Source organism: Sphaeramia orbicularis, unplaced genomic scaffold (genome assembly GCF_902148855.1).
Source record: "Sphaeramia orbicularis unplaced genomic scaffold, fSphaOr1.1, whole genome shotgun sequence".
NCBI classification, from domain to species: domain Eukaryota; kingdom Metazoa; phylum Chordata; class Actinopteri; order Kurtiformes; family Apogonidae; genus Sphaeramia; species Sphaeramia orbicularis.
In genome coordinates, this window is record NW_021941648.1 from 40,001 (window position 1) to 54,109 (window position 14,109).

The 14,109-nt window shown below is 37.0% G+C and overlaps 1 protein-coding gene across 1 annotated transcript in view; it reads right to left on the bottom strand.

Annotated features, from left to right (window-relative positions):
* The window catches only part of LOC115416702 (chloride channel protein 1-like), a gene marked incomplete at its 5' end in the record, with an annotated part of 49,554 nt that extends 36,207 nt beyond the window's left edge, over nucleotides 1–13,347 (bottom strand). Inside the window, one exon of the mRNA XM_030130552.1 lies at nucleotides 13,183–13,347. Within this exon, the coding sequence (XP_029986412.1) occupies nucleotides 13,183–13,347 (165 nt within the window). The remainder of the gene's footprint in view (nucleotides 1–13,182) is intronic.
* Between the last annotated feature and the right edge of the window lie 762 nt (nucleotides 13,348–14,109).

The following is a 14,109-nucleotide window of genomic DNA, read 5'->3' on the forward strand; positions in this document are numbered from 1 at the left end:
TAGCTCTGATGACTGCCTTGCACACCCTTGGCATTCTCTTGATGAGCTTCCAGAGGTAGTCACCTGAAATGGTTTCCACTTCATAGCTGTGCCTTGTCAGGGTTACTTAGTGGAATTTCTTGCCTTATTGATGGGGTTGGGACCATCAGTTGTGTTGTGCAGAAGTCAGGTTGATGCACAGCTGACAGCCCTATTGGACAACTGTTAGAATGCATATTATGGCGAGAACCAATCAGCTAAGTAAAGACAAACGAGTGGCCATCATTACTTTAAGAAATGAAGGTCAGTCAGTCTAGAACATTTCAAAAACTTTGAATGTGTCCCCAAGTGCAGTCGCAAAAACCATCAAGCGCTCCAACCAAACTGGCTCACATGAGGACCGCCCCAGGAAAGGAAGACCAAGAGTCACCTCTGATGCTGAAGATAAGTTCATCTGAGTCACCAGCCTCAGAAATCGCAAATTAACAGCAGCTCAGATTAGAGACCAGATGAATACCACACAGAGCTCTAGCAGCAGACACATCTCTACAACAACTGTTAAGAGGAGACTGCGTGAATCAGGCCTTCATGGTCAAACAGCTGCTAGGAAACCACTGCTCAGGAGAGGCAACAAACACAAGAGATTTATTTGGGCCAAGAAACCCAAGGAATGGACATTAGACCAGTGGAAATCTGTGCTTTGGTCTGATGAGTCCAAATTTCAGATCTTTGGATCCAACCGCCGTGTCTTTGTGTGACACAGAAAAGGTGAACGGATGGATGCTACATGCCTGGTTCCCACCGTGAAGCATGGAGGGGGAGGTGTGATGGTGTGGGGGTGCTTTGCTGGTGACGCTGTTGGGGATTTATTCAAGATTGAAGGCAACCTGAATCAGCATGGCTACCACAGCATCCTGCAGTGACATGCCATTCCATCCGGTCTGCGTTTAGTTGGACCATCATTTATGTTTCAACAGGACAATGACCCCAAACACACCTCCAGGCTGTGTGAGGGATATCTGACCAAGAAGGAGAGTGATGGAGTGCTGCGCCAGATGACCTGGCCTCCACAGTCACCGGACCTGAACCCAATGGAGATGGTTTGGGGTGAGCTGGACCGCAGAGTGAAGGCAAAAGGGCCAACAAGTGCTAAGCATCTGTGGGAACTTCTTCAAGACTGTTAGGAAACCATTTCAGGTGACTACCTCTGGAAGCTCATCAAGAGAATGGCAAGAGTGTGCAAAGCAGTCATCAGAGCTAAGGGTGGATACTTTGAAGAAACTAGAATATAAGAGATGTTTTCAGTTATTTCACACTTTTTTGTTAAGTACATAATTCCACATGTGTTCATTCATAGTTTTGATGCCTTCAGTGAGAATCTACAATGAAAATAGTCATGAAAATAAAGAAAATGCAAAGAATGAGAAGGTGTGTCCAAACTTTTGGCCTGTACTGTATATATATATTCCAATGTTCTCCTGTTTTGCTGTGTAATATTTATTCTGTGTATTTATTAGGGCTGTAATGGTACACAAACATTACTTGTTGTTCCTCTGTTAAACTCTCTGTTGTCATGGTTACCCCCCTTATCAACGCCACAGCCTCAGAATAAAGTGTTTTGGGTTATTTTGGTGCAGCAGCGCCGCTGAATGTAAACAGAAGAAACCCTGCACATGGGTTCTGCTGGGTCCGCATGGGTTCTGCTGGGTCCGCATGGGATCTGCTGGGTCCGCATGGGATCTGCTGGGTCCGCATGGGATCTGCTGGGTCCGCATGGGTTCTGCTTGGGTCCACCTCTGTATTGTATCGAAGGCCCTGAACCCAAAGGGTTCGGTCTAAACTAGCGGTACCAGTACCGCCCTAATATTTACATAAAGTCTTTCCACATCAGGCCTAATCAGAGCTGAAATGATGACCACATTTCCAACATGTATGAATAATGTTCCATTTGTCTGATACACGTGGAAGGCGTGAAGTCACACATCTGTTAAATAGGATGCTTTGTCCAACTATCACACAAACTCTATTATATATGACTTTCCACACACTGGATTGTGTTCCATCCTATACGTGTTTGTGATTTTCCGGTGACTCAGTGTGCATTCCTATTCCTAGATGTAATGACATGAACGCTGGAGATTAGCACCACTGCAAACACACGATCGAGTTTCACCTGTGGAACACACACACACGGACGAGCAGCAAACACACAAGTATACACACAAACGGAAGAGCAGCAAACACACAAGTATACACACAAACGGAAGAGCAGCAAACACACAAGTATACACACAAACGGAAGAGCAGCAAACACACAAGTATACACACAAACGGAAGAGCAGCAAACACACAAGTATACACACAAACGGAAGAGCAGCAAACACACAAGTATACACACAAACGGAAGAGCAGCAAACACACAAGTATACACACACATACACATGGACAAGCAGCAAACACACAAGTATACACACAAGTATACACACAAGTATACACACACAAGTATACACCAAGGTTATTATCGTTAACGAAAACTAACACAATGACGAAAACTAGAATTGTAAAAACATTTCCATTAACTGAAATGAATAAAAACTATAGTTAAAAGAAAAAAAACAATAACTGACTGAAACTGTATTGTGTGTTTACAAAACTAAAACGGATTAAAATTCTGGATCAAATTCCCTTGGTTTTGGTCTTTGTCAATGTCAGATTGATACAAAATCGATTTCTTTGTCTCTCTCAGTTTTCTGTGCTGTCTCCATACGACACTTTTTGCTCCGTCACTTGTGTTCACTTGTGGTTTCCAGTCGTCTTCTGGTCCCCACTCTACCTGGAAACATGGAGACTAAAGCAGCAGAGTCCTGTCTGGGATTGATTTGAATAGGAGCACAGAGAAGAAGAGAAAAGAGACCACTGAACTACAACTGAACTACAACTGAACTACAACTGAACTACAACTAAACTACAACTGAACTACAACTGAACTACAACTGAACTACAACTAAACTACAACTGAACTACAACTGAACTACAACTGAACTACAACTAAACTACAACTGAACTACAACTAAACTACAACTGAACTACAACTAAACTACAACTGAACTACAACTAAACTACAACTGAACTACAACTAAACTACAACTAAACTACAACTGAACTACAACTAAACTACAACTGAACTACAACTAAACTACAACTAAACTACAACTGAACTACAACTAAACTACAACTGAACTACAACTAAACTACAACTGAACTACAACTGAACTACAACTAAACTACAACTGAACTACAACTAAACTACAACTGAACTACAACTAAACTACAACTGAACTACAACTGAACTACAACTAAACTACAACTGAACTACAACTAAACTACAACTGAACTACAACTGAACTACAACTAAACTACAACTGAACTACAACTAAACTACAACTGAACTACAACTAAACTACAACTGAACTACAACTGAACTACAACTAAACTACAACTGAACTACAACTAAACTACAACTGAACTATAACTGAACTAAACTACAACTGAACTACAACTGAACTACAACTGAACTAAACTAAACTAAAACTGAACTACAACTGAACTACAACTGAACTACAACTGAACTAAAACTGAACTACAACTGAACTACAACTAAACTACAACTGAACTACAACTAAACTACAACTGAACTACAACTAAACTACAACTGAACTACAACTAACTACAACTGAACTACAACTGAACTACAACTAAACTACAACTAAACTACAACTGAACTATAACTGAACTAAACTACAACTGAACTACAACTGAACTACAACTAAACTACAACTGAACTACAACTAAACTACAACTGAACTACAACTAAACTACAACTGAACTACAACTAAACTACAACTGAACTACAACTAAACTACAACTAAACTACAACTGAACTACAACTAAACTACAACTGAACTACAACTGAACTACAACTAAACTACAACTGAACTACAACTAAACTACAACTGAACTACAACTAAACTACAACTGAACTACAACTGAACTACAACTAAACTACAACTGAACTACAACTGAACTACAACTAAACTACAACTGAACTACAACTAAACTACAACTGAACTACAACTGAACTACAACTGAACTACAACTGAACTACAACTAAACTACAACTGAACTACAACTGAACTACAACTGAACTACAACTAAACTACAACTGAACTATAACTGAACTAAACTACAACTGAACTACAACTGAACTACAACTGAACTAAACTAAACTACAACTGAACTAAAACTGAACTACAACTGAACTACAACTGAACTACAACTAAACTACAACTGAACTAAAACTGAACTACAACTGAACTACAACTGAACTACAACTAAACTACAACTGAACTACAACTAAACTACAACTGAACTACAACTAAACTACAACTGAACTACAACTGAACTACAACTGAACTACAACTAAACTACAACTAAACTACAACTGAACTATAACTGAACTAAACTACAACTGAACTACAACTGAACTACAACTAAACTACAACTGAACTACAACTAAACTACAACTGAACTACAACTAAACTACAACTGAACTACAACTGAACTACAACTAAACTACAACTGAACTACAACTGAACTACAACTGAACTACAACTAAACTACAACTGAACTACAACTGAACTACAACTAAACTACAACTGAACTACAACTAAACTACAACTGAACTACAACTAAACTACAACTGAACTACAACTAAACTACAACTAAACTACAACTGAACTATAACTGAACTAAACTACAACTGAACTACAACTGAACTACAACTAAACTACAACTAAACTACAACTGAACTAAACTACAACTGAACTACAACTGAACTACAACTAAACTACAACTAAACTACAACTGAACTACAACTGAACTACAACTGAACTACAACTAAACTACAACTGAACTACAACTAAACTACAACTGAACTACAACTGAACTACAACTAAACTACAACTGAACTACAACTGAACTACAACTAAACTACAACTGAACTACAACTGAACTACAACTAAACTACAACTAAACTACAACTGAACTATAACTGAACTAAACTACAACTGAACTACAACTGAACTACAACTAAACTACAACTAAACTACAACTGAACTATAACTGAACTAAACTACAACTGAACTACAACTGAACTACAACTAAACTACAACTGAACTACAACTGAACTAAACTACAACTGAACTACAACTGAACTACAACTAAACTACAACTGAACTACAACTAAACTACAACTGAACTATAACTGAACTAAACTACAACTGAACTACAACTGAACTAAACTAAACTACAACTGAACTAAAACTGAACTAAAGTACAACTGAACTACAACTGAACTAAACTAAACTACAACTGAACTAAAACTGAACTACAACTGAACTACAACTGAACTACAACTAAACTACAACTAAACTACAACTGAACTACAACTAAACTACAACTGAACTACAACTAAACTACAACTGAACTACAACTAAACTACAACTAAACTACAACTGAACTATAACTGAACTAAACTACAACTGAACTACAACTGAACTACAACTAAACTACAACTGAACTACAACTAAACTACAACTGAACTACAACTGAACTACAACTGAACTACAACTAAACTACAACTGAACTACAACTGAACTACAACTAAACTACAACTGAACTACAACTAAACTACAACTGAACTACAACTGAACTACAACTGAACTACAACTGAACTACAACTAACTACAACTGAACTACAACTAAACTACAACTAAACTACAACTGAACTATAACTGAACTAAACTACAACTGAACTACAACTGAACTACAACTAAACTACAACTAAACTACAACTGAACTATAACTGAACTAAACTACAACTAAACTACAACTGAACTACAACTGAACTACAACTAAACTACAACTGAACTACAACTGAACTAAACTACAACTGAACTACAACTGAACTACAACTAAACTACAACTGAACTACAACTGAACTACAACTGAACTAAACTAAACTACAACTGAACTACAACTGAACTACAACTAAACTACAACTGAACTACAACTGAACTACAACTAAACTACAACTAAACTACAACTGAACTACAACTGAACTACAACTAAACTACAACTGAACTACAACTGAACTACAACTAAACTACAACTGAACTACAACTAAACTACAACTGAACTACAACTGAACTACAACTAAACTACAACTGAACTACAACTAAACTACAACTGAACTACAACTGAACTACAACTGAACTACAACTAAACTACAACTGAACTACAACTAAACTACAACTGAACTACAACTGAACTACAACTAAACTACAACTGAACTACAACTAAACTACAACTAAACTACAACTGAACTATAACTGAACTAAACTACAACTGAACTACAACTGAACTACAACTAAACTACAACTAAACTACAACTGAACTATAACTGAACTAAACTACAACTAAACTACAACTGAACTACAACTGAACTACAACTGAACTACAACTAAACTACAACTGAACTACAACTGAACTAAACTACAACTGAACTACAACTGAACTACAACTAAACTACAACTGAACTACAACTGAACTACAACTGAACTAAACTAAACTACAACTGAACTACAACTGAACTACAACTAAACTACAACTGAACTACAACTGAACTACAACTGAACTACAACTAAACTACAACTGAACTACAACTGAACTACAACTAAACTACAACTGAACTACAACTAAACTACAACTGAACTACAACTGAACTACAACTGAACTACAACTAAACTACAACTGAACTACAACTGAACTACAACTAAACTACAACTGAACTACAACTAAACTACAACTAAACTACAACTGAACTATAACTGAACTAAACTACAACTGAACTACAACTGAACTACAACTAAACTACAACTAAACTACAACTGAACTATAACTGAACTAAACTACAACTAAACTACAACTGAACTACAACTGAACTACAACTAAACTACAACTGAACTACAACTGAACTAAACTACAACTGAACTACAACTGAACTACAACTAAACTACAACTGAACTACAACTGAACTAAACTAAACTACAACTGAACTACAACTAAACTACAACTGAACTACAACTAAACTACAACTGAACTACAACTAAACTACAACTAAACTACAACTGAACTACAACTGAACTACAACTAAACTACAACTGAACTACAACTGAACTACAACTAAACTACAACTGAACTACAACTAAACTACAACTGAACTACAACTGAACTACAACTAAACTACAACTGAACTACAACTAAACTACAACTGAACTACAACTGAACTACAACTGAACTACAACTAAACTACAACTGAACTACAACTAAACTACAACTGAACTACAACTGAACTACAACTAAACTACAACTGAACTACAACTAAACTACAACTAAACTACAACTGAACTATAACTGAACTAAACTACAACTGAACTACAACTGAACTACAACTAAACTACAACTAAACTACAACTGAACTATAACTGAACTAAACTACAACTAAACTACAACTGAACTACAACTGAACTACAACTGAACTACAACTAAACTACAACTGAACTACAACTGAACTAAACTACAACTGAACTACAACTGAACTACAACTAAACTACAACTGAACTACAACTGAACTACAACTGAACTAAACTAAACTACAACTGAACTACAACTGAACTACAACTAAACTACAACTAAACTACAACTGAACTATAACTGAACTAAACTACAACTGAACTACAACTGAACTACAACTAAACTACAACTGAACTACAACTGAACTAAACTACAACTGAACTACAACTGAACTACAACTAAACTACAACTGAACTACAACTAAACTACAACTGAACTATAACTGAACTAAACTACAACTGAACTACAACTGAACTAAACTAAACTACAACTGAACTAAAACTGAACTAAAGTACAACTGAACTACAACTGAACTAAACTAAACTACAACTGAACTAAAACTGAACTACAACTGAACTACAACTGAACTACAACTAAACTACAACTAAACTACAACTGAACTACAACTAAACTACAACTGAACTACAACTGAACTACAACTAAACTACAACTAAACTACAACTGAACTATAACTGAACTAAACTACAACTGAACTACAACTGAACTACAACTAAACTAACTGAACTAAACTAAACTACAACTGAACTACAACTAAACTACAACTGAACTACAACTGAACTACAACTAAACTACAACTGAACTACAACTAAACTACAACTGAACTACAACTGAACTACAACTAAACTACAACTGAACTACAACTGAACTACAACTAAACTACAACTGAACTACAACTAAACTACAACTGAACTACAACTGAACTACAACTAAACTACAACTGAACTACAACTGAACTAAACTACAACTGAACTACAACTAAACTACAACTGAACTACAACTAAACTACAACTGAACTATAACTGAACTAAACTACAACTGAACTACAACTGAACTAAACTAAACTACAACTGAACTAAAACTGAACTAAAGTACAACTGAACTACAACTGAACTAAACTAAACTACAACTGAACTAAAACTGAACTACAACTGAACTACAACTAAACTACAACTAAACTACAACTGAACTACAACTAAACTACAACTGAACTACAACTGAACTAACTAAACTACACTAAACTACAACTGAACTATAACTGAACTAAACTATAACTGAACTAACTACAACTGAACTACAACTAACTACAACTGAACTACAACTAACTACAACTGAACTACAACTGAACTACAACTAAACTACAACTGAACTACAACTGAACTACAACTGAACTACAACTAAACTACACGAACTACAACTAAACTACAACTGAACTACAACTGAACTAACTAAACTACAACTGAATACAACTAACTACAACTAAACTACAACTAAACTACAAAGAACTATAACTGAACTAAACTACAACTGACTACAACTGAACTACAACTAAACTACAACTAACTACAACTAAACTATAACTGAAACTACAACTAAACTACAACTTAAACTACAACTGAACTACAATCTGACACTACAACTGAACTGAACTACAACTGAACACAACTGAACTACAACTGAACTACAACTAAACTACAACTGAACTACAACTGAACTACAACTGAACTAAACTAAACTACAACTGAACTACAACTGAACTACAACTAAACTACAACTGAACTACAACTAAACTACAACTGAACTACAACTAAACTACAACTGAAACTACAACTAAACTACAACTGAACTACAACTGAACTACAACTAAACTACAACTGAACTACAACTGAACTACAACTAAACTACAACTGAACTACAACTAAACTACAACTGAACTACAACTGAACTACAACTAAACTACAACTGAACTACAACTAAACTACAACTGAACTACAACTGAACTACAACTGAACTACAACTAAACTACAACTGAACTACAACTAAACTACAACTGAACTACAACTGAACTACAACTAAACTACAACTGAACTACAACTAAACTACAACTAAACTACAACTGAACTATAACTGAACTAAACTACAACTGAACTACAACTGAACTACAACTAAACTACAACTAAACTACAACTGAACTATAACTGAACTAAACTACAACTAAACTACAACTGAACTACAACTAAACTACAACTGAACTACAACTGAACTAAACTACAACTGAACTACAACTGAACTACAACTAAACTACAACTGAACTACAACTGAACTACAACTGAACTAAACTAAACTACAACTGAACTACAACTGAACTACAACTAAACTACAACTAAACTACAACTGAACTATAACTGAACTAAACTACAACTGAACTACAACTGAACTACAACTAAACTACAACTGAACTACAACTGAACTAAACTACAACTGAACTACAACTGAACTACAACTAAACTACAACTGAACTACAACTAAACTACAACTGAACTATAACTGAACTAAACTACAACTGAACTACAACTGAACTAAACTAAACTACAACTGAACTAAAACTGAACTAAAGTACAACTGAACTACAACTGAACTAAACTAAACTACAACTGAACTAAAACTGAACTACAACTGAACTACAACTGAACTACAACTAAACTACAACTAAACTACAACTGAACTACAACTAAACTACAACTGAACTACAACTGAACTACAACTAAACTACAACTAAACTACAACTGAACTATAACTGAACTAAACTACAACTGAACTACAACTGAACTACAACTAAACTACAACTGAACTACAACTAAACTACAACTGAACTACAACTGAACTACAACTAAACTACAACTGAACTACAACTGAACTACAACTAAACTACAACTGAACTACAACTAAACTACAACTGAACTACAACTGAACTACAACTGAACTACAACTAAACTACAACTGAACTACAACTAAACTACAACTGAACTACAACTGAACTACAACTAAACTACAACTGAACTACAACTGAACTAAACTACAACTGAACTACAACTGAACTACAACTAAACTACAACTGAACTACAACTAAACTACAACTGAACTATAACTGAACTAAACTACAACTGAACTACAACTGAACTAAACTAAACTACAACTGAACTAAAACTGAACTAAAGTACAACTGAACTACAACTGAACTAAACTAAACTACAACTGAACTAAAACTGAACTACAACTGAACTACAACTAAACTACAACTAAACTACAACTGAACTACAACTAAACTACAACTGAACTACAACTGAACTACAACTAAACTACAACTAAACTACAACTGAACTATAACTGAACTAAACTACAACTGAACTACAACTGAACTACAACTAAACTACAACTGAACTACAACTAAACTACAACTGAACTACAACTGAACTACAACTAAACTACAACTGAACTACAACTGAACTACAACTAAACTACAACTGAACTACAACTAAACTACAACTGAACTACAACTAAACTACAACTGAACTACAACTGAACTACAACTGAACTACAACTAAACTACAACTGAACTACAACTAAACTACAACTAAACTACAACTGAACTATAACTGAACTAAACTACAACTGAACTACAACTGAACTACAACTAAACTACAACTAAACTACAACTGAACTATAACTGAACTAAACTACAACTAAACTACAACTGAACTACAACTGAACTACAACTAAACTACAACTGAACTACAACTGAACTAAACTACAACTGAACTACAACTGAACTACAACTAAACTACAACTGAACTACAACTAAACTACAACTGAACTACAACTGAACTACAACTGAACTAAACTAAACTAAAACTAAACTACAACTAAACTAAAACTGAACTACAACTGAACTACAACTAAGCATTTAGAAAAAAATGAAAACTAATAAAAACTATCAAACCTGCTCTGAAAACTAATTAAAACGAACTGAATTAGAGAAAATGTGAAAACTAAATAAAACTAAACTAGAATGAAAAATCCAAAACTATTAGAACCTTGGTATACACACAAGTATACACACTGATACCAGACAAAAGATGAACACACACACTCTCTCTCTCTCTCACACACACATGTGTAAACATACTGTGTTTCACTGAAGTCCTTCTACATGTGTTAAGACTTGAACGAGGCTTAAGAAAAGAGGTGGTGAAAGGGTAGAAAACAGGTGGTGAGGAGAGAAAGAAGGAAAACACACACACAGTGTGTGTCTGTGTGTGTCTGTGACTGTGTGTGTGTGTGTGTGTGTGAGTGTCTGTGTGTGTGTGTCTGTCTGTGTGTGAGTGTCTGTGTGTGAGTGTCTGTGTGTGTGTCTGTCTGTGTGTGTGTGACTGTGTGTGACTCTGTGTGTGTGTGTGTGTGTGTGTGTGACTCTGTCTGTGTGTGTGTGACTGTGTGTGACTCTGTGTGTGTGTGTGTGTGTGTGTGTGACTGTGTGTGACTCTGTGTGTGTGTGTGTGTGTGTGTGTGACTGTGTGTGACTCTGTGTGTGTGTGTGTGTGTCTGTCTGTGTGTGTCTGTCTGTGTGTGAGTGTCTGTGTGTGTGTGTGTGACTGTGTGTGTGACTATGTGTGTCTGTGTGTGACTGTGTGTCTGTGTGTCTGTCTGTGTGTGTGTGACTGTGTGCGTGTGACTGTGTGTGTCTGTGTGTGACTGTGTGCGTGTGACTGTGTGTGTCTGTGTGTGACTGTGTGTCTGTGTGTCTGTGTGTGTGTGTCTGTCTGTGTGTGTGTGACTGTGTGTGACTGTGTGTGTGTGTGTGTGTGAGTGTGTGTCTGTCTGTGTGTGTCTGTCTGTGTGTGAGTGTCTGTGTGTGTGTCTGTCTGTGTGTGTGTGACTGTGTGTGACTGTGTGTGTGTGTGTGTGGCTGTGTGTGTGTGAGTGTCTGTGTGTGTGTGTCTGTCTGTGTGTGTCTGTCTGTGTGTGTGTGACTGTGTGTGTGTGTGTGTCTGTGTGTGTCTGTGTGTGTCTGTGTGTGTGTCTGTGTGTGTGTGTGTGTGTGTGTGGCTGTGTGTGTGCGAGTGTCTGTGTGTGTGTGTCTGTCTCTGTGTGTCTGTCTGTGTGTGTGTGTGTGTGTGTGTGTGTGAGTGTCTGTGTGTGTGACTGTGTGTGACTGTGTGTGTGTGTGTGACTGTGTGTGTCTGTCTGTGTGTGTCTGTCTGTGTGTGTGTGTGTGTGTGTGTGTGTGTGTGTGTGTGTGTGTGTCAGATCAGGGCTGCAGTAGGTGCACAGTGGATAAGCACCTGTTGCATGACCCTGTTGTTAAACATCAGTTAATTGGTGTGTGTCATGTGTAGGACGTGCAAACACACATAAACAGACGGACACACACACACAGATGGAGGCTGGAGGTCTGAACTGGAACACACACACACTCTGTCTGTTCCATCCATGAACACCACCATCACACACTGCAGGTGCACTGAGGACACAGACATGGAAGGAGAGCAAACTGACAGAGGAAAACCAGCAAAAACACATCTGACAGAAGGGACAAGGACAGACACAGAGACAGGAAAGAGCAGAGGACGAGTGGACGGACGAAGCACTGACCAGGGTCTGCTTGTATCTAAGAGCCTTCCTGTCCGACGCATCTGCGGCCATGGACGCGCTGTCACTAACCCAAAAATAAACGCAGACGCTCACCGTCCGTCTCAGCATTACCAGGGCCACGCTGGACGCCAGGCCAGGACGCAGAGACACACGTATGTCCAGAAAAAAAGACAGAGACACACGTATGTCCAGAAAAAAAGACAGAGACACACGTATGTCCAGAAAAAAAGACAGAGACACAGACACACGTATGTCCAGAAAAAAAGACAGAGACACACGTATGTCCAGAAAAAAAGACAGAGACACACGTATGTCCAGAAAAAAAGACAGAGACACACGTATGTCCAGAAAAAAAGACAGAGACACACGTATGTCCAGAAAAAAAGACAGAGACACACGTATGTCCAGAAAAAAAGACAGAGACACACGTATGTCCAGAAAAAAAGACAGAGACACACGTATGTCCAGAAAAAAAGACAGAGACACACGTATGTCCAGAAAAAAAGACAGAGACACACGTATGTCCAGAAAAAAAGACAGAGACACACGTATGTCCAGAAAAAACACTTTTAAAGTTGTCCTCTTAATCCATAAACCCCTTCCCTTTCTATGAATAGTTTTTGAATATTTCCTGGTAGTAATTTGTTATGTCCTATTTCCTATATTCACCAATATATCGGTTATCGGCCAATATATTGGATATATTGGCTTTTTTTAGCCCCCAATATCAGTATCGGCCCCAAAAATCCCATATCGGTCAGGCTCTAATGCAAATACAGAATGAGGCACTACTTTAGACCATCTCATGTTTGTTGATGCAGCTGTTTTTTGACTGTGTGTTAGTGATCTCTGCTGTATTTAAATAATGGTTGCTCCATTATCCAGTAGTTTTGGCTGAAGTGCCCCTCCCTACTTTAAACCAGACGA